At 38.5% G+C, this 23,297-nt stretch overlaps 1 protein-coding gene across 1 annotated transcript in view; it reads left to right on the forward strand.

Annotated features, from left to right (window-relative positions):
• The window catches only part of trim44 (tripartite motif containing 44), a 78,025-nt gene extending 54,998 nt beyond the window's left edge, over positions 1 to 23,027 (forward strand). Inside the window, exon 6 of the mRNA XM_085779630.1 lies at positions 21,596 to 23,027. Coding sequence (XP_085635756.1) covers positions 21,596 to 21,671 — 76 coding nt within the window. The 3' untranslated portion in view covers positions 21,672 to 23,027. The remainder of the gene's footprint in view (positions 1 to 21,595) is intronic.
• Positions 23,028 to 23,297: the final 270 nt, after the last annotated feature.

The following is a 23,297-nucleotide window of genomic DNA, read 5'->3' on the forward strand; positions in this document are numbered from 1 at the left end:
TTCTGCATGTTTAAATGTAATGGTTGAATAGTTGAAATCTGCAGCTAACCTGACAGGAAGGAAAACTGATGAACCAGCACTAACATAGCCGAAGCAATGGCTGAGAATAAATTAAGTACTAGAAAATGTAAGATTTTGTATGAAATGGCTGGAAATTACTTGAATTGTTGAAGAAGATGATGAAGACATGAAAATTGTAATACCTACTGAAATACATTGTAAACTGACAGCAGAGGAACATTGTTGAAGCATATAGACCTTTTCAGAGAGTATAAACAAAGACAGGTGTGGCTCATTAGAAAACGCTCTGCTACACTAAATGGAATGGAGCCTTAATTAGTATCCTTGGTAACACCTGTATTTGTTTATACTCTCTGAAAAGGTCTATAGATTGAGCATTAGCTGAGGAGTAAAATTAGAACATGTAAACAGCGGGTTTGATGGTGTGAAATGGTTGAGAAGAGCCTCAGTAGCTTAGGATAAGTGTAAATGTGTTTAACATGACCAAAATGGGGAAATGTGTATTTTCAGTTTAAATAGCTAAAGAACAAATTTAACATCAACTTATGTTCTTGTAAATCTGCTAAAGGAGTCTGTAGCAATGCTACAATTGTTCGAAGAAAGAAGAAAAAGAGAGAGGGGGATGATAGAGGTAGATAGAGATAGAGAAGGAAAGAAAGAACAAAAGAACAAAGTTAAAATACAGATGAAGGGGTAGAAGAACGAAAGAAGAAAAAGAGAGAAAAAAGAGATAGATAGACGCTAGATAGATAGATCCTAGGCTTCACCTGTACTATTTATAGAGGTAGAAAGGCTAAACGTCAGGTCATGAAGAAGCTCCAAATTCTGACATCTCCATTAGGAGAACAAACTGAAATTCATGAGAAAAAGATAAATGGTTGGAGATGTCTTTGAATTGTTACATCAAAAGTATAAAACTATTGAGAGGCTGATGAATGTGAGCTGAAAACCTGTGTGTGTCTGTGTATACACATGTGCATTGGACTTAGAAAGTAAAATAGATAAGCACCACACAGAGCAGGAGCAGTGAGATTTGACCTTGGTGCAGCTCCCGAACAACAGCCCATAAAAAGAGAACCGTACCTCTTATCAGAATGTGGTAGAGACTGACTGGTTCAAAATCTATTCCTGAATGTGGTGATGTGCATTAAATGTTTGTAGGGCAAAAACTTTTCTCTGCCAAATATCTGAAACTGTTGAAGATATCAATAAGCTGAGATATAGCTGAATAGTTTAAAGGTTTGTGAACAGTTTAAAAGTTGAATGAAGTCTGTAGCTGCAAGTATGCTGAAGCTATAGAGGCTGAAAGAAGCAGAAGATCTGAAGAGTGTGAAGACTGTTTCAATTCATTTCCTATGGGAGAAAAAATGCAGAAAAAGTTATATATTTTAAAAAGTATAAATAGTTAAAACATCCTCTGTCCTTAGACCCTCACATCGACTGAGGAAAAACTCCATGGAAAACCCTTTTAACAGGGAAAAATCTGAGAAAGCTCAGGGTGAGCAACAGAGGAGGGGTCCCTCACCCAGGACGGACAGATGTGCAATAGACGTTGTTACAGACAAGGCAGTTTACAGTATATGTCCATTCCATTCAGGCCAATCAGAGTCAGGGTGCTGCTATTGTGCATGTTGGCTCATTAGAAAAGTTCTGCTAAATGGAACAGAACCTTAATTAGTATCACTGGTAATAATAATACATTTTATTTAGAATTTTTTATTACCAATTATACTAATTAAGGATCTGTTCCATTTAGTGTAGCAGAGCTTTTCTAATGGGTCAACATGCACAATAGCAGTAACACCTGTATTTGTCTCATGTCAAAATGGCTTCCGTGAAAAGGTCTATCCTCACTTGCTCCCCCTCCCTCTCTCCCTATCAGCCCACTTTTTCAGTAGTCATACACATTTTCTTCATAGGAAATGCTTTTTATTATATTTAAAAAAAAAAAGAAAAGAAAAAAAAAAGATGTGTACCTGGAGTTTTACGGATGTTCCTTAGACGGACCGCGTTTCCATGAGTGGACACTTGCTGAAATCTTTCAATTTGCTCATGGGCAAACACTACAACACGGTGAAATACATCTCTTTCACTCTGTATAACACATGTAAAGTATTGTAGTCCTGTTTTTGATGTTTTTTTTTCAGATATATTGTGCAAATATCCTTGCACAATTTCTTCGTGAATCTTACTTTTTTTGGCAAGAGGTTCCATGATGATGGTGTAGGGGAGATTACCTTTTGACACAGGTTTTTATAGTTTTCATTAGTTGAAAATTTGATTCTTGATTGGTCAGAAAATTCACTTGGGGTGGAGTAAGGTAATTGGTTTCTGGTGGCGTAGTCAACAATTTAACGTTATGCACCTGTTTGTCATGTTGGCTTAATTGACCAACCCCTCCCACAAACGGCTATAGTCCAATCCTACGTTAGCAACCGTAACTATAGACCTGGCAAGCTTTGGGCAGTGAGTCATTACATTTGCTTTTGTGGACACATTTTGAGACTAGGACAAAAAACATTTGTTTGTAGAGAAGGATGTTGTTGCTGCTGCTGCTGCTGCTGCTGCTGCTGCTACGGTGGCGGCAGGGGCATAGAGATGTTCAGATACGAGCAGACTTTTTTTTCGACTTGAGCAAGTGTAAATATGGGGATAACCATATGTTCACCTCCGACATGACAGGTGGGCTTTTAGGGCTTTTACCTGGGCTTTTAGGCAAGGGATCCTCCAGGCAGGGACTGCTTTCACTCTGATACAGCGATGGGAGAAAAAAACAGCAGCCAAAGCTGTATGTGGTTCACAATCGCCCAAAAACTTACAGTTTGACAACCAGTGAGATGATCTAAATCTTTGTGGGTTGATAGACGGTAAAATTACCAGCCCTTACTGCTGCTCTGTACATTGTCCAGTCGTGTCGTTGAACAGATGTTTTATCCTCAGCCAGCTAATTAGCTCAGTGAGTGAGCTAATATTTGAGCAGTTAAAAACACCCTAAATAGTTGTCTTCTGAAATATGTTCATGTTGATACATGAACATATTTCAACTTTTTTTTAATCAGCAGGCTACTACACAATATTTGATAGGGACTACAGAAAAAAAATATATATATATTTGCAGTGTAATGCTTGTTCAAACATAGGTGGCAGTAATGTGCTTTGAGCAGCTCACTGATCCCTCCACAAAACTGAAGAAGAAACAGAACTGAAATCACTTCTAAAGTTGACTACTGAAGGTTCAACTGAGAGAGAGAAGAAAGGAAACAAAGAAAGAAAAATCAACAAGTAACTAAGCAAAGGATTTCAAACTTATAAGGACCTGATTTTTCTGTTGGCTGGTAAGAATGAGCTCAAGAGCTGAGGAAATACGGGACCGGTACAACCAACCTGTTCAGATGTGCTGGTTTGGGTGAACAAAGGACTCGGTTCGGGTTGAGCCTTGGCTGCCTTTTTTTTTTTTATTAATATAAAGTACATCTGTGTTGTTTATTGTGAAATACACTGAATCGGCGCTGACACATCAGACCAGGTTTGGGCCGAGAATTAATGTGTAAGCCACTCATGTGCTGATAGGTCTGCTCACTCTGGAGTCTCACGTGCGCCACATCCTCCAGCAGTGCCACATGAGTGACTGTGCATCTACACGTTGAGTGTGAGTGCAGTAGGGTCAGAGTTGCTGTGGAGCTGCGCACAGTATGGGATTTAGAAAGAGTAATGTGGCAAGTCTCACCAATCCATTCTGAAAAGTAGCTTCTGTCCTAGTTTTATTCTGTCAAACTGGCTTTTTCTCAGTTATGTGATGAGCACCACTTGGTTAGGAAAAGCTGTTCTTATTATATAGTATTAACCTTGGATCAAATATGTACCCCTGCCTTAAAAACATTTATACACTATAAGGGAAAATCTCTTCTTGGAAAATCTTCAAGAAGTAAAAGTTATTTTTTCCCACAGGGTGCTGACACAATCAACATACCGGGTAAACTTTAGAGTATAGGTCATTATTTATCTAATTTTGTAGGTTGTGTTACATCATCTGGAAGTTGCACTACAGCAATTTAACAGTAGAAATGGCTGAACAATGGGATGAATGCACAAAATAATCTTTTTGTATGAACAGAAACCTCTACACAATAGCCATTTATAATTTATCATGTGGATCCTTTAGTCTTTATTTTCAAAGTGATAAATCACAGAAGAAAAAAAACAAAATATTTAAAAACACGACTCAGTCTACTTACCAGTCTACACTTACCAAATACCAGATAGATTTATATTACTTTGCAAGACTCTTCGTAACAAAATATATACCTTAGATTTATTTAAAATCACAATAATCTAATTCAGGTGCACTCAGAAGTTTGAATCAGCTGTTTGTGAGCTGCTGAAAGAAATGTGTGAGTCATCACTGTGCATCCTGATCCATTTTAAGGAGATTCAGAGAAGTTCACCAAGTTCCATCATGTTTCTTTAACATTTCTTTCACATTTCTTTCACTTTTTTTGCATTTCTTTCACATTTCTTTCAAGTCAGTTCAGGTTGGCATGTCAGTTCAGTTCAGGTTCATGGTACGCCTACTTAGCGGCATTAAAGTTGATTCTGTTCATGTCCATATGGTTCCATTTTAAGTTCATTTTAACTGTAAAAATTAAACATGATAGTTCACTGTTTACAAAGCTTGTTCTGTTCAGGTCAGTATGGTTTACTTCCCAGTTGAGTCCAACTGTAAAAAAAATGAGAGAAAAAGTTCAAATTTGAGATAGATTACTTTTTTGCCAATTATGCAAAAAATGTTAAAGAAATTGCATTGTGAAAACTGTAATATGTTGGCATTACAGCTATGTCAACATTCTGCACAGATTTCATATAAATATGATCAATCAGAGTGCCATCCTCAGTAGTAACATTTAAAACATGTTGCCTGTAACCATATTTACTCATCATCTTAAGTCTACTTACCAAATGAAGAGTATACAAGGTTGATATACAGTACTTAGTGGATTTCATAACAAGATCTATGTTGTAGATGAAAAATGATTAGATTACCTTGGATTAATTCTGTACTAGGCTATAACTATCTCAGTCCATTTAGGTGCACTGAGAACAATGAGTCAGCCATGTGTGTGAGCTAAAGAAATTTGCATCATCACTGTGCACCTTTTCATTCGATTTCTTTCATCAAATTTCTTTTGTCAAAATTCTTTCATCAAATTTTTTTCGTCAAATTTCTTTTGTCACATTTTTTTCATCAAATTTCTTTTACTGTAGTTTCAATCCATCCACAATAGTTCAGATCAGTATGGTTTACTTCCAAGTTCAGTTGTAGAAAATAAATGGGAGAAAAAGTTCAAATTTGAGTAAAATGGAACATTTGGTTTCGACTTGTTACTCAAAAAAGATTAAGGAAATTGCATGGTGAAAACTGTAATATGTTGGAAGTACGGCTAAATGAACATTTTGCACAGCTTTCATATAAATATGATCAATGAGAGTACCATCCTCAGTAGTAACATTTAAAACACGTTGGCTATAACCATATTTACTCAATATCTTCAGAATTGATGATGAACATAGAATATTATCATTGAAGTCTCCCATTATGATTTTGCCACCTTCTTCCTTCTCCAAACTATTTATAAGACATGATAGGTTCCTCTTGAACATTCTTATTGGGTATGTGCTTGGTCTGTATAAAAGAACAACATTCAATTCATTATCAGGGAACTTGATATGTAAACATTCAATGTTGCAAACTGGATAACTGACTTGTGCTTTCATATTTGCTCTGCAGTATGCACCTACACCACCGCTGGACCGTTGTTTCAATTGAGAAAGCACATCGTTACTGTTGTCATAACTGCTGAACCTTGGTCTATGATGTAATACAAACCCAGGGATTTGTAGTGGATCAGTGTTTTCATCTGCGTGCAACCATGTTTCTGAAAGAAAAATACAATTAGCATCAATTAACCGATCATCTGCAATCAAGTCTTTTATATGTGCTTTCAAACTTTGAATGTTATGGAGAACCAATTTGAAAGACTGACGTAAATGTGCAGGATTATCTTCCACTTCAATGAACTGTGGCATGTTGCTCATAGCATTTTGAATTTTATCATTGCAATAAATGGCAGATTCTTTAAAATCTTCAATGATAAGTCCTTCGATGGAACTGACTCTGCTTAAAGCAACATAAGCTTGCCCGGGTGCAAATATCTTCTTTAGAGAAACAACTGCATTGTCCACTGTTAAACCTTGCATTTTATGCACAGTACAACTGTAGGCCAAACGAAGGGGAAACTGTCTTCTTTTGCCTCCACGGTTATTGACTTGATCTTCCTCTGGCTTTATAGGGGTTGCATTTTGTGGTATACATGGCCTGCGAAACACCTTAGACCTTTGGTTCTGTCCAATTTTTGGATTATCAAAGACAATGTAAATTGCATTTGGAAAACATTCATCATCACTGTCAATGTAAGCAACAGTTCCAAAGGCTCCATTTGTCAAACCATCTGACACACAGATATTTTTAACCAACATGACACGAGCACCTACACCCAGAGAAAGAGATTTCTTCAGGCAGGTGTTGAATACATTTGAGTGGTGGCCAATTTTCTCTTCCAATCTTCCAGTTTTAGCATTTCTTTCAAAATCTTGAGCTTCAATCTCCATTATGTCATTACAGGTTTTACTCAGCATTTCTGCATTGTAACTGTCAACTTCCTTATTTGTTGCAAAGATGTGGATAACATTTTTCTTTTCTCCTGTTTCACATTGTTTCAACATGTGGATATCAGCTTCAAGCAATGGTTCACCCTTCTTCAGCTTCCTTATTCTGTTTAATAATTCAGCAAATGATACATCTTTTTGCCTGACAATTTCTTGAAGTTCGATAACAGCAAAATTATCTGCCCATAAATTAACCAGATGCGATTCATCGTAAAGTGGCCGATTTCTGCAAGGTGGAAGTTGATAGAAGTCACCAACAGCAATGATGCATACTTTACCAAATGGTGAATAATCTCCCGTTTGTTTTATTTGTCTGAGACGTCCATGAATGTAAGACAGAAGTGTCTGGTCCACCATTGAAATTTCATCAATGATCAGTATTTGTACGTTACTTAGTTTTGCTCTCAGTGTGTTGATTTGTTCTTCACCAAGTGGTTGATAAGGTAGCTTACTATGAGCATTGATACGAAATGTGTTGTGGATTGTTGTAGCTCCAATGTTATAAGCTGCTACACCAGTTGGGGCAGTCAGAAGAACAGTGACATCGTCCGGATTCGTTGTTGTCTGTTGCAATATCCGTGAGCATTCATATTGAATTGCCTTTATCAAATGACTTTTTCCAGTTCCTGCAGAACCTGTTATGAAAACATAAAAAGGATCTGGGTTATCACCGTGACATTTGGCTAGGCACCATCGTCTTATTTGGTAGAAAGCTTTGCGTTGTAAGTCATTTAGTGACTGTAAGAGACGAAGTGCATCATCTCTTGACATCTCACATCTGGTCTTTTCAAAAAGAACTGCTACATCATGATTTATCATCAGATCAGGAATCATATCAACATTGCCCTCTTCATTCAAGTCTTGTTTTTGGATTTGTAGGATCTCTTGGCATTCCAAACGCTCAACTTCAGATTCAGGGCATATCTGTCCCCAGACATCTTCCAACACCCCAAATTTTTCGATCATTTCTTTAGACTCGTCAATTTTCTCAGATTCTTTTTCAAACAGACATCTATTTCCATCAACAATAGACTGCACTGAATGATAATTTCCATCAATATCTATTGTTCCAAGTTTATAGTAGTCCTCATATGACTCAAAAAGTGGTGGTTTCAGATCGGAATCATTTCGATGCGGTAAGAAAAGCTGTAAAATACTTTGATGATACTTTTCCGGATCTTTAGTTGGAGACAGTCTGGCATATCTGACAACAGCTGCTGGAGTTCTAGTTCTTCTTCTCATATAGCCAAAGTTCTCCTTCAATTTCACAATGTTGTCATCATTTTCCGCTTTGGCTGGATTTACTTCAGATTTTGACAACTCCCTGTATTCTGAAGCAAAACTTGCAAGACACATGTTTTCCAGGTTTTCAGTATCTGGTCTATTTCGATATCTGTCTGACAAGCTGACCATCCACAATTCTTTGTCACTAATGCTTCCCTCTTGGGCCTGTTGTTGCAATACATGTAGTGGTTTACTCATTTTCACAGGATTTTCTCCTGTTGGGATGAACCGTACTTTTCGTGAGCATTTTCTAAGCGGCATACCAGTCAATCTGTACACAGCTTCTTGAGCACATACTTCTCTGTTATGGAGATAAATTGTACCAAGTTCTTTCAAGGCTTGTTTTGCATCATGGTTTTGATTTCTTGCCTCCTTTTGTGTTCGTTCCAGGAGTAATCCCATTTCTCTCTCAGCCTTTGAAATGTATGATATGATATATACAACACAAGAATAAGCATCAACCACATACTGGATATCCATGTTTGCATTCCAGGCCTGTAGGAGATTTTCATTGTATTGGTTTATCCACAAAGCATCTGGGTTTCTTTTGTGAACAACACTGGTTTTGCCACTGAGTCTGGTGCGAGCATTTTCAAAATCACTTTGAGATATTCCAATTTTTTCAAATAATTCTTCAGTTTTGAGGGATTCAACATCATCGTTGCTCAAAGCCTTTTTGAGATTTGTCAGTATAGCCATAGCTTGGTCTTCTGACATTCTGGGTCTTCTGACATCTGACATTCTGACAACTGTATCTGTATTTGAAGTATTCTGGTTCTTTTTTTTGTCTTTTTGGTCTTCATTTGCCTTATTTCTGCAGATAAATGTTTGACAAGAGGGCTCACGTGGGAAATTAAATCTACATGTTGTACCTTTTTTCCTACATGTTTTTGAATGCCTTTTACTGTGTTTTTGAACACTTGCAACTTTTTCCTCCAAGTCTGAATCATTTGATGGCTTTTTGCAGGTGATGTATCGATCTACAAACTGTACAACGTCCTTGTCTTCTGCCTTGTCAATCTGTGGAGCGTTATCTACCCAAAACAGGCAATGAGCATGAGGAGATCCTCTGTGTTGAAACTCGATACGATAGAAATAGTCCTTTATCTTACCAATCGGGTTTGCATCAGAAAAGATAACTTTGTTTAAAAATGTTTGAAAACGATGATCAAACATTCTAGCTGCAGTTACTGGATTTCTTTTCAATAAATTATTCTTTTCCAGCCAGTCCATTTCATCAATATTCTTATTGATGCCTTGTTGTGTCATAACTGTCTGTAGGATTTCCTTCCATCTCATTTCAGCACAAGAAAAAGAGCAGAACCAAGTTGGTATGCCCAGTTGTCTCAGCATTGCAAATAAATCTTTTTGGACCGATTGCCAGAAAGGAGGCGTTCCACGGACAGGTCGCAAAAATTTGTATCCCTCATCAAATTTTAATATCTCTTGAAGAGATTCTTTATTTGTCAATGTGCTTGCAGTGACATCCCTAAGGCTATTAGAGAACCCTTTCCTCAAAGCAATTGAAACATTTGATAATATTTGTTGAAGTTCAGAAATGTATTGAGAATAGAATACATAGTCTATATTTTGCGCAAACCTTCCATCGGCATTTAAAATTCTGTGTTTCAAATAATTTGCAAGTGTAATTCTTATTGGCCTTTCATCACAGAAAGTCGGACCTCCAGTTGGAAATAAGGATGGAAAACATTTAGCTTCATTTGATAGATCTTTCAACAACTGGACAGGATTATTTCCTTCAGCTGGTGCAAGACAAAAGATGTCGTCAAAATGATGATCCAAAATTTCTTGGCCGATGTCAACAGGTTGTAAACATGTATCCAGAAAGATTCCTTGTTGTTGCTCAGTGTAAGTCAGATCCTCCTCAACTTCATTGTCTTCATGCACACCAGAGTCATCTTTTTCATCCATGTCATTGTCTTCCAATCGATCATTTTCAGTTGGCTCATCTTCAACTTCAAATTCATCTTCCACTTCTTCAATTTTCTCAAGAGGGTTAATCCATTGATTATTGACTTCTATATCTGCATACCACTTGTTGTTTTTAATCAAATACTCCAAAGCAATTTTAACATGTTCTGTTCTAACAAACTGATATTGATAATGGCCTTTGTATGATAATCTTCTTTTAAGCTTTACCTTAATGATCAAATTACTCCTTTCTTCTCTTGGTAGAATACTTGTCACATCATTGATGTTAGAAGGTACACAAACAACTGGGCCACAAACTCCACTCTGTCCTCCACGAGGCAAAGGGACAAGCTTCATAAAAGGGATGTTCAAAGCTATTAAATGTTCCTCGAGAGAATTCAAGCACTTCAATGCCAATGGAATTGGTTGTAAATGAAGGCCGTTGACAGTGCTTCCTTCAGGCATTTTACCTCTCTGTAGCTTTCCATGGCATGAATGACAAATCCACAGTTTGTCTCTCTCACTTGTGCAAACATGGCACTCAAGACCGCATTCCTCATTTGGTGTATGCAAGTATGTAGTTGTAATACATTTGAAGGCTAATGCAGCATTTTCACTTGTCTTTCCATACGATTCCACTTGGCACTGAATAACTTGGTTTCGGAACAAGAGTCTGTGACAAACACAGCAAATGTAGGCAAGGTTCTTGGCAACTGTATTATTGAAGTTTTGAATTGCGTTAAGTATATTCTTATTTTTTTCAGCTTGTTTTAAATATTGTTTTTTACTATTTGCAAGTTTTTGTTCCCTATGGTCAGGATCAGCATAACGTTCTTTACTTTTTTCAAGTTTCTGTTCTCGATGGTCAGGATCAGCATAACGTTCTTTACTTTTTTCAAGTTTCTGTTCCCGGTAGTCAGGATCAGCATAACTTTCTCTACCTTTTTCTTTACTTTTTTCAAGTTTCTGTTCCCGGTAGTCAGGATCAGCGTAACTTTCTCTACTTTTTTCTTTACTTTTTTCAAGTTTCTGTTCCCGGTAGTCAGGATCAGCGTAACTTTCTCTACTTTTTTCTTTACTTTTTTCAAGTTTCTGTTCCCGGTAGTCAGGATCAGCGTAACTTTCTCTACTTTTTTCTTTACTTTTTTCAAGTTTCTGTTCCCGGTAGTCAGGATCAGCGTAACTTTCTCTACTTTTTTCTTTACTTTTTTCAAGTTTCTGTTCCCGGTAGTCAGGATCAGCGTAACTTTCTCTACTTTTTTCTTTACTTTTTTCAAGTTTCTGTTCCCGGTAGTCAGGATCAGCATAACTTTCTCTACTTTTTCCAAGTTTATGCTCCCGGTAGTCAGGATCAGCTCTGTACCTTCTTCTCATTTTTGCAAGTTTCTCCTCATAATCTGGGTCCATTTCAGGTTTCCTTTTGATTCTCTGGGATCTGATGACTTTCTGCCACCGTGTTTCGTGTTGAAAATCATTTTCTTCTTTACAAATTCCTGCACATATTGCTGAATCATTTTTATGTTTTACACATGTAACAACTTCATAATGATTTCCATTACAGTGCTTCAGATATATTGCACCACAGTTGGAAGGCACGTGTTGAACATGCTGTTCACATGTGTACAAGTTCCACCTGTCCTCGTTGTAAGTATAAATGTTGATGTTGAATAAGTCAGCTGTAGCCAAAATTTCAAGTTCTGTAGCCCATGAGCCAACATACTTCATGCGAGAAGATGCCAGATAATCATCCATTGAAGAGTACTCGTTGCGTAAATAAGGAGTGAATGTCAAGTGATTTTGCTTCAGATGACTCACAACTCTTTTTCTGATTTTATTATGTTGATTTTCCTCTTCACAAATAGAGAAAGAGATGGCTCTAAAAAAGCAGTTTCCATCAGCGTTTATGGACTTGGTATCACATGGTTCACCCATGGGACTGAATGAGTTTCTGTCTTCAGAGACTGTTTGATCTTCCATCTTCAATTTTGAACAGCTTTCTCGTTGCTGCTGTCTGGTAATAGGAAGGAATACAAAGTTGGGTTCTTTATGACCAACAACAACCACATCACAAGATTCCTCAAGTGGTCTGATAGCATTATGGGTTTCAACCTCCATCATTTCCTCTGTCAAGATTTTCTTCACAACCAGTTCTTTGGCAGGGTTTTCATCATCAACACAACCTTGTCCATTTTCTTTGTCATCATTTTCATCATGTGGTATTACATCTCCAAGGGTTTCAACCTCATATATGACCACTTTCTCCGTCAATGCTTTGACAGTGACATCTTCATCACGTTGTCTGAGAGCATTCCAAAGTCGTGTCTTCAGAGAATTAGCTTGGCTGCTAGACTGCTCTGCATTTGATTCCTCAGTGCGATTTAACTTTTCTACTTGCAACCCAGTTATCTCAAATAACTCTTCAAATTCCATTTTAAGGGACCATGCAAGCTCTCTCAAATGTCGAAGAACGTCAGCAAAGTTGTTGTGATACACAGTAACAGCTGTTCCGTTGCCATGTACCAGACCTCTTTCGTTGCGTGCATGAGGATCAAATATAGCAAACCAATTGCCATCTCTACTTACCATAAATGTGCTACTCTTCATAGTTATTAAGCATGCATTGAAATCAATGAAGACCGTTTGCAATGCCATATCCAAAGGCTGCAGAAAGTCCTGTGTATCATCGTAGATAGACATACCAAGTTTTCCAAGAACAGGATCACCCAAATTAAGTGAAAATGTGTCATTACCGAGCCTGTAGATGTTGGGTAGTTCGGTCACAAGCATGTATCCATTTTTAGATTTTATCTTGCCTTTTTGTCGTAGACTAGAGTAGAGATTATTTCCATCCTCCAAGACAGAGTGAATGTCATCAGTGTTCCATGTGAGTATGCTTTTCATGGTGCTCTTCACAACTGCATTGAAACTGTTGGCAACACATTGCATGCCAGCATTTATACTGAACCTTCCATCACCCTGGTGGTATGAGCCTTGTACAGGCAGCTTACTTTCAGCAGCATATGATGTTGTAGGGATTTGACCAACATTATTTCCAGTGGAGGATGAACTAATGTTACCTTTCAGGACATCCGCGTAAGTTTTTTTATACCTGGTTTTACCTTGAATGGCAGGTTTGGGAGATTCTGTGTCACTCAGACAGCTACTTGAAGCTTTTCCAGCTCCTTCTGTAACTTTTCGCTTTTTCATTGTCTCACTCTTTTTACCTTTGCGTGGCATCTAAAAACAGAAAATTGGAAATTAGAAATCAGTTTATTCACAAAAAATATATCACTGTAATGATGCACTTGAGGAATTAATTTGAGTGTGTGTGTGTAGTTTAATTTTAGTCACACATCTTCAACCCTAAAAAATGTGTACAAGCATGTGTGGCCAGGTGAAGAGGCGGGGAATGAACCCACACCTCCCGGGTAAGAGTCATGCGCACTTGCCAGTCACCCAAAGGGACATCCCTTTGGCCAAGCAGCCAGGGCACATCATCACACATGTAAACCATATAATTCATACAGTAACAGGTGATGTGTATTAGTGTTACTTAGCATGTTGGCGGTTGATTCAATATGTGATGATATCGTTATGGGTCAAACAATTCCAAACAAAAAATATTCACGGTTACTTTAAATGTTTTTTTTATTTTTATTTATAGTGGCATTGAGCTAACCCATTACTCACTAAAGTCACTCACTCACTAGGCTGGCCCCGTAGTCCTGCCAGTAACATTGTTAAAGAAGAAGTAAGTGATTTTTTTTGTTGTTAATACAAGTCTTAAATAGTTCTATATTCACTTCTATAGAGTGTTTGGTCAGTCACAATTTCTCATATCCTTCAACCTTTATTTAATGAGGAGAGAGAACTCCATCAAGAGTCAGTCCTCTGCCCATCTGAAGGAGATGACTTGCTGACTCGGGAATGAGGGTGGGGACTGCTAACTCCAGCTGCTGCTTTAACTAATGGTAATGCAACCCATTTCAAAGAAACCATACAAGTCAAATCAACATACCTTTTACTAGTATCTCGATAGGTATTCTTCTTTCTAGAGGGATGAAATTAAAAGTTAATTTACATATACATATTAGTTTAGTAGATAGCTTAGTTTGTTAAAGTTTGTTAGTTTAGTTGCGTGTTTATGGATCCCCAGGAACAGCAAGAGCCAAGAGGAAAGGACGCCTGGGCTGCTCCTTCTCTTGCCGTTGACCTCTGACCCAGGTAGCTACAAAATGGACAAATGGTTATGCATACCATTATAAAGGAGCCAAAAGTGTGTACAACCAGGAAAATATGTGCGTCAGGACATAAAAACACTCACTGTGGGATAAAGAGAAAAGTCTGTACACTGCAGGGGCCTTATTTATCATTGTGGATACACCTTTTTTTTCTTTTTTTACACCCTTTTCCCCCCGTTTTGTGTGTATGCACTTTTCTCCGCCAAATTTGGGTCTATTAATCACCTGACGGGAAAAAGTGCGGACATTTACAACCATTTTGACCCGGTGTACCGTGATTTACACCTTTTTTGAAGAGCAGGAGGAATTGACGACGCAGCTGCTGAGTCAGAGAACTGCAGTGTGATGATAGGATAGCTAGGATTTTTTTGACCAACCTGTTAAAGCAACATTTCAATCAACAAATCTTCCTCAGGTATAAATCTTCCTTAGGTAGGAGTGAACAGAGAAAGCACAGTGCTTTTAACAAAGATGGCACGGTCAAAATCAACAACACCTGTTGACTAAACAAGAGAAAACACCACAATGCCGAGGGAATCATCACAAGAGAGAGAACATAATAAGAATTCTTATATGGATTTTACATCCAAATTTAAAATAGTTAAATGTGAAATTTTTAAATGTTTAAAAACCTTAACCAGGCAGAAATATTAGCTAAATATCTAATCCACATTCTGCATACTTAGGTCTGTGTGGACAGGCACAATCTGCATTCAAAAACCTATATTAGGCTACACATAAAAAAAAAAAAAATCTCCTATCAGTCTCTATGTCATGGAAGGTCTGAAAAGGTGGGGGTATCAGAATACAACATTAAATCTGTTTCAGCCAACCAACATGAGAAAAATGTTACAACAAAAAGCATCCACAAGTTTCTCCCATGAAAATCGTGTTTTTCATGCTTTTCAAATGTTCCTGTGGCATTTTTCTTGTGTTAGAGCACATATCAGCAGAAAAGGAAGTGCAAAATTGCATTTCCGAGTTTTTCTGCCTTCAAATAGCTGGGAACCAATGGCAGACGCAAACTGGCAGTTTCAGGGGAGGGCACTAGTGCTACAAGCTCCCGCCCCGCTCTGCATCAGGCTCAGAGGTCAAAGGCTTTCCAGCTCGGTGTAGTTGTCAAGGTATAACAGGTATAGCTCACCTGGTAGAGCAGCTTGCACCATGAGCAAGGACTATGTTTCAGTCTGGGATTGAATCCCAGTGTAGAGTTTTATGCTAAATGCGGTGAATCTGTAATTGTACAATGTCCAGCTGTCAGCGAGCGGGGGGTGGGGTGGGGTGGCTGAGCGGGTGCAGAGCAGCGCAGTCTCCGCCCACCCTCCAGAGGTGCATTGCTAATGAGCTGGTTTTAAAATGACCAAAAAGGGTTGCGGGAGGGGGACTTTAATGAAAGACCAACAAGGGAAAAAAATTAGAAACATTTGATATTTTCACATTTAACCATTTTAAATATTGATGTGAAATCATATAACAATTCTAATGTTTTTTTTTTTCCTGTTTACTTATGTCTGTGAGGATGCTCTCTTGTGGCGTTGCTGTGTTTCTCTTGTTTAGTCAACAGGTGTTGTTGATTTTGACTGCCACCTCTGTTAAAAGCACTGTGCTTTCTCTCTTCACAAACTGTCTGAGGAAGATCTGTTCAAAATGTTCCAGTAGATTAGAGTACTAACAACCTCCTGAGATACTTTGACATAAGCATAACTATTACATAATGTAGACAGCAGCCAAAAAATGAAGGATCACTTAATCATTACAATGTTTCGAAAACATTTACCTTTTATGTATGTATTGAACAGTCCGGGGCCACTATGACATGTGTGCCCTGTGGGTGGTGGCTGTGGTGGTCTGGCCCTGATGTGCCAGACTGTAGCCTACTGGAAATCAACTGATTCATTAGAATTCCTCACAATCACAATTTAAAGATGTTAAAGTCAAGTCAGAAAAGCAGTGTTTTGAAATTGTAAGGATTAATGGTAACACTCATTAAGTCAGCCCACATTTTAGAGTGTACCCTTTTCCCACTTTCCCAACGTGGGCTGATTTATGAGGTGTAACCGGATTGAATTCCTCTGATTGTCAGGTATAAATTTATCGTAGCTACACTTTAAAGAAAACTAGATGAGCACATAACATAACCATCTTTAAAATTACTGTTTAGAAAACAAAATACACAGAAGGCAAGGCACATGAACCAATTTCAAGAGACAGTAAATCTATTTAGTTTGTTAATATTTCAAGACTCAGAACATAATGTCAGAGGAGGGAAAATGATACAGGCACTGGGTCTCATTCACAACACAGCACTGCTTGTTGCACAGGTGTTATCACTCTAATTAGGTAGGCTACTCTCTGCTCTGCCTTAGTTTGAATTAGAAAAAACACAAACTCTGTTCTGAATAAATCAAAGAGACTTGAAAGGAATTTGCACTGTTTCATTAAGTGTTCAAGTTATTTTTAATATTTCATTACCTGGACTTCATACATGTTGAAATATAAATAACAGTTCTCCCTAAGTATGAGGTTATTCTTACAAGCCAACAGACAAATTTGATCCTTACCAGTTTAAATTACTGCTCTCTTGGTTTAATCTTTCTTTTTATTCTGCTGTGATTTTTCTCTCTCGTTCTCTCTCTGAATACTCTCAGCTGGATCAGCTTGAAGTGATTTCAGTTCTCCTTCTTGAGTTTAAATGGAGGGTGTCAGTCAGCATTAAAGGACATTATACCGCCACCTATGTTCGGTCTGGAATTACATCACCACAAAACAAACACAAAGTAATAAAAAATCCAGTTATTTAGACAAAAATATAAGAGTAAAAAGAAAAATCAGTTTTTGAGGTAAGATAATGATATGTATTTGTCAAACATCTACTATGAGTCTAAGATGTTAGGAGCCTTCGCACATGGTCCAGTCCAAGCTATTTGAATTTTTAAATTTATAGGCTTGCTGTGATGCCACCATTAGGACAATTGTCTTGTGTTTCATGCTGAAGACAACTGACATTTTGATATGTCATCATCATCATTACCCTGGCTGGGTCTCGAACACACAACCTCTGACACCAAGAACCAGCTCCTAACTTACTGAGCTAATTGACTGGTAGTGAGACCTGCTGTGTAGCTTCATTTATCCACTAGGTGAGTCAATGCCCGGGCAGCTGTTGTCAAGACAGATTTAAGAAAGTCAGAAATTCTATTATCTAAACAAAAATCTGTTAATACATAAATTGCATTTAGACAGCAAAACAGCTTGAGGACAACTGACATTTTGATCAGTCATCATCATCATCATCACCCTTGCTGGGTCTCGAACTCACAATCTCTGACATCAAGAACCAGCTCCTAACTCGCTGAGCTAATTGGCTGGTAGTGAGGCCTGCTGTGTAGCTTCATTTATCCACTCAGGTGAGCCAGTGCCCGGGCAGCTGTTGTGATGAAATGGTCAAAATTTCAGAAATTCAGTCATCTAAACAAAAATCTGATAATACATAAATTGCATCTTGACAGCATGGAAATGTTGGTGATTTGTTTTTAATGATAAGTGTTTTGCTTCATAAGAGAAAATATGATGTTTATAAATTCCACACTCACATTGACTGCAGTTGTTCCCATGAGAGCAGAATTCAAAATGTTCTCAAAAATTCAGTTTTTGAGATAAAATTCTGATATTTGCTAAACTTCATCAACCATGACTCCAGAATATTGTCATTTTTTTTCAGGAAGATTGAAAATGTATTTATCAAGAATTTGATGGTATATGTTTACAGTAGTGTTTACAGTCAAACGTTTTCATGCACTGTAGGCTCAATTTTTGCTTAATCAAAAATCCGAGAAACAAGTTTTGTGGAGGACAGTCTGGAGATGCTCTGTAGCAGGTTTGGTGTCAATTGAGCAAAAATTGTGGGAGGAGATACATTTTAAAAGTTTTACAGTTATTGAAAAAAACAGAGTGATGGACTTCATAATTTGTAATAAGTTTAAGTGGACAAAAGTTTCAGCAGTATTGAGGCTACATTGTGGTGAAGTTTCAACACTGTAGCATCTACCGTTGGTTTGGTAGGAATTTTTAAAGTTTTTAAATTTAAACGCTTATTGTGCCCCCCCTAGGAGGGGGGGGCACATGTCCTTGGAGTTGAGTAAATCTGGCATGGGGTTGGATGTTTCTGTAAAGTTTGGTGAGTTTTCGCCCATGGGAAGTATGACTTCCTTGGAAGAAGAAAGAAAGAAAGAAAGAAGAAGAATTCCTCGGAATACAATAGTGTCCCGGCAGCTTAGCTGCCCGGACCCTAAAAAATCAGTTTTTGAGGTAAAATAATGATATGTATTTGTCAAACATCTACTATGAGTCTAAGATGTTAAGAGCGTTCGCACATGGTCCAGTCCAAGCTATTTGGATCATCATCGTCATCATCTCCCTTGCTGGGTCTCGAACTCACAATCTCTGACACGAAGAACCAGCTCTTAACTCGCTGAGCTAATTGGCTGGTAGTGAGACCTGCTGTGTAGCTTCATTTATCCACTCAGGTGAGTCAGTGCCCGGGCAGCTGTTGTCAAGGCAGATTTCAAAAAGTATCTAAACAAAAATCTGTTAATACATAAATTGCATTTAGACAGCAAAACAGCTTGAGGATATGTGACATCTTGATCTGTCATCATCATCCTTGTTGGGTCTCGAACTCACAATCTCTGACACGAAGAACCAGCTCTTAACTCGCTGAGCTAATTAGCTGGTAGTGAGACCTGCTGTGTAGCTTCATTTATCCACTCAGGTGAGCCAGTGCCCGGGCAGCTGTTGTGATGAAATGGTCAAAATGTCAATAATTCAGTCATCTAAACAAAAATCTGATAATACATAAATTGCATCTTGACAGCATGGAAATGTTGGTGATTTGTTTTTAATGATAAGTGTTTTGCTTCATAAGAGAAAATCTGATGTTTAAAAATTCCACACTCACATTGATTGCAGTTGTTCCCATGAGAGCAGAATTCAAAATGTTCTCAAAAATTCAGTTTTTGAATTAAAATTCTGATATTTGCCAAACTTCATTAACCATGACTCCAGAATATTCTCGTTTTTTTTCAGGAAGTTTGAAAATGTATTTAGCAAGAATTTGATGGTATATGTTTACAGTAGTGTTTACAGTCAAACGTTTTCATGCACTGTAGGCTCAATTTTTGCTTAATCAAAAATCCGAGAAACAAGTTTTGTGGAGGACGGTCTGGAGATGCTCTGTAGCAAGTTTGGTGACAATTGAGCAAAAATTGTGGGAGGAGATACATTTTAAAAGTTTTACAGTTATTGAAAAAAACAGAGTGATGGACTTCATAATTTGTAATGAGTTTAAGTGGACAAAAGTTTCAGCAGTATTGAGGCTACATTGTGGTGAAGTTTCAACACTGTAGCATCTACCGTTGGTTTGGTAGGAATTTTTAAAGTTTTTAAATTTAAACGCTTATTGTGCCCCCCCTAGGAGGGGGGGGCACATGTCCTTGGAGTTGAGTGAATCTGGCATGGGGTCGGATGTTTCTGTGAAGTTTGGTGAGTTTTCGCCCATGGGAAGTATGACTTCCTTGGAAGAAGAAAGAAAGAAAGAAAGAAAGAAAGAAGAAGAATTCCTAGGAATACAATAGTGTCCCGGCAGCTTAGCTGCCCGGACCCTAACAAGTCTCCGGCTCACAGGTCTACACACACACACTTGTCCTAGTACACAATACACATCCACGTGCGCTCACAATCGTGGCAGCTCTTTGATGAGATGCCCTGTTGCGAGTTTTGTGTTTCCTGGTGATGTGCTCCGGGAGGAGGTGCAGGAGGAAGGGAGAGAGGAAGCAGCTCTTTGTTTCTGCCAGCAGAAGTGTGTCAGACAGGAATAGTTGAGAAGCAAGTGCTCTGGAAAGATATCGCCGCCTGCTCACCCAATGTGTAGGATTTTTTGTCAAAGATTGTGACGCCTGTGACATGAGCTGGGAAAGTGAGACGTCAGAGGTGGAGCTGTGTTTGAAGCAAGTGTGTGAGAGGAGTGTGAGAGGCAAGAGATGGATGGGGATGAGAGATAAGAGATAGAAACCCCTCCCCCTCACACATGGAATATCATCAGATAGCACACATGAAATCAACAGGTTAATCTGGATTCTTTGGAGTGGAGAAAATGGTAACTATAGATATTGACCCAGAGAAACTATACAGAAATTAATATAGAGATTGTTTTCAATCAGAAGTTTACTTTTTATACAACAAGAGTATGTGTGCTTAGAGGTTCAAGGTTTTTCTCTATTCACATCAAGTCCCACCAACCTATCAAGACTTAATGCAGTTGGTTTGTAAACCTTTCATTTTTAGGTATGTTGTTTGTATAATTTTAATGTCAGATATTTCAGTCTGGATTAAAAGAAAAATGTTACCATCATGGTCCCCAGATGCTGTACCCCAATATCTATGATTACTTTGACTGAACGGTATGGATGAATCAGAGATCCTATACCTCCCAATACTGAGGTTCATAACCAAATACACACAGAACTAATCATATCAGCGTCAGACAATGGTGCTTAAAGACCAGCATACACATACTGCTTATTTTTGTAATGATTACATTGAATCTGACCCTGAAGTAGAAAAGTCCTTAATATCATTTTGAACAACAAAAAAACCCAGACAGGCTGTCATAGCGCTTAATGTGTCCTTTCTCAATTTTGTGCTCTGTAAAACTGTATGACATCCGCGATTTATGTGGAATAATCTCTTTTTTGAGTTTCACTTTGATAGATGACAGTAAATTTATTTTAGAAATGCAAACGAACTGTCCAAGGTCATAGAAAGTGATTGTTTTAAAAGACACATTTGAATGGCAAAATTAAATGGCATAGCTTTAAAGCACATTGAATCTCGTTGAATTAAACAGCATCCCCGTACAGTCAGAGTGTATTTGCAAAATGCTGACATACAGTCTTTTGAGGATGGATGTGGAGCTAAAGTTTCAGTGGGAAAATTGTAATGAGAAATATGGAGGAGGGGAATAAGAGAAGTTAGACAAGAGTTGCTTCTGAGGGAGGAGTAGTGCTCTATCACCCTTACGACATTGTCCAATTAGAGCATATGATTAGTGTAGACTGTCTCCAGTGAAAATGAATCTATCAGCCCGGCTCGGATTGCTACAGGTCCCTGCAATTTAGCTACCACTTTGTCTCTGTCACCGCAGAGCCGCTAATATAAAACCGACAGAACGGATGATTTCTACTTAAGGCGTAGCTTGATTGAAGCTGATTACATTTCACAGAGGTTTATTATATTTCCAAAATGACAGTGTGTGTGTGTGATGTTTTGTGTGGCATCATGCAGATGTTTGTGAAAGGAAGGAGTGAAAAATGGTCTCTGTCTCTTCTCTCTTTCAGGCTTCCAGAGCCAAGGGCAGGCCCTCTGGACTTTGACGACAATGATTCTGGACCGTCCATGGACCACGCCCCCTGATACCAGCCGACCCCAGACTATCTGCCCCCAGCCGTCCTCCAGTGTCTGTTTCAGCGAGCCATCAGCCCCGTCGAGCTGTCAGGCTGGCCCCTCACTCTGTCAGCCACCCCCACTCCCCTTTTTTTCTTTTTTTTTTTTACCACCTCCTCCCCTCCCGGTGCCCGCTGGCAGTGAACTGACCTTGAAGGAGGCTGCTGCGACAAATATGGATGGCCACGTCTTTTCCGCTCTCAAACTTTTTTAATTCCTCACTCGCTACTAACTTTCTTTAATTGAAGCACACAAGTTATGTGCAATCAATTACCATCAGGCTCAATTTTCACAGCCAGTCAGATCCTTGGCTTACTGGTGAGCCTGGCTGACTCAGAGAGAAAGCCCGGGTAGGCAGCCGAGCGCAGCATCTGTTAAGCCCAACAGATGTCAAGAATGGGAAATTCTGTGACATGGTGCGCTTTACTCTTCATTTATTCGGAATATCATTCTGCTTCTGTTGTTTTGACAAACACTGTGGACGCAGACATAGAAAGGGAACATTTGTCAGACGCCTCAATGCCTTACATCTTAGAGAGAATATATTACAAGAGGTGTTCTGGGTATGGTATTTTTATTGTTTAAAAAAAAAAGGAGGAGGAGAAGGAAATCTTAAGTGTCTCTAGCTACTTTTATGTTGTCTCTGATGCTTTCCATCATCTTGTTGCCTTCCGCTACATCCCCTGCCTTACCCACTGACTCTTTATGCTTGTAGATTTGGCACACTTCCTTTTGTGCTTGTCAGATCTATTATCAGAAGCGGGGGACATTTTGACACCTATTGATTGGTGAATGTTGCTGAGTCTTTGTTAGGTGAAAATCGAACTGTAATTTGACTGTGCAAAATAGCACTCCGCAGTATCAGCTCCCTGTGTACTGTAATGTAAAGGCTCATTACTCCCTGGCCAATCTGCAGCATTATGACGGATTACCGTCCGGAGGAGCATATGCACTTTCTACCTTGACCTGCTCAGTGATAGCTTGCATATATGATGTACCAGCGCAAGTCTGTCTCTGTCAGCAATTTGATTGATTCTGTTTGCCTTAAATTTAAAATCGCAAACTGTGTCACCCATTACACACGGGGCATGTTTGACAACAACATGACTTCTACTGTTCCACTGCACTAAGATGCACTGAGACTTGTATACCTACCCAAGGGAAATGTTGATGTGTCAACAGCCTATTGAAAAAAACTCCAACCGCTCATTCGTTATTCCAGTGTAACAGCAGACAGGAGTCTGACTGTCTGATGTTTTCTTTTTGTTTTTATTTGTCTACTTTTTTCTTAAATCTATAAATAAACAGCCTGTTTTTTTTTGTTTTTTTTAGATTGTATGCTGAAGATAAATTTCATATTTCTACTTTAAGAACAACTCCTGCATTATCTGTCTTTTGCAAAACACTACAAACACCTGAAAACCATCAGTCACCTAAGATGCTATTATCAGAAAACCTTAAAGGCATGTGACGATGAATGGAGACAGGAGGGGAGATGAAGTGGCGTAAAGAGGGAATTCAGGAAGGAGAAGAATTCGGGTTTTCTTTCATCAAAATTCAAAGCAACAACCCCTCCAGATAGGACTGGGAATAGGA

Source organism: Trachurus japonicus, chromosome 6 (assembly GCF_045865225.1).
Source record: "Trachurus japonicus isolate A0001 chromosome 6, Traja_1.0".
Lineage (NCBI taxonomy): Eukaryota > Metazoa > Chordata > Actinopteri > Carangiformes > Carangidae > Trachurus > Trachurus japonicus.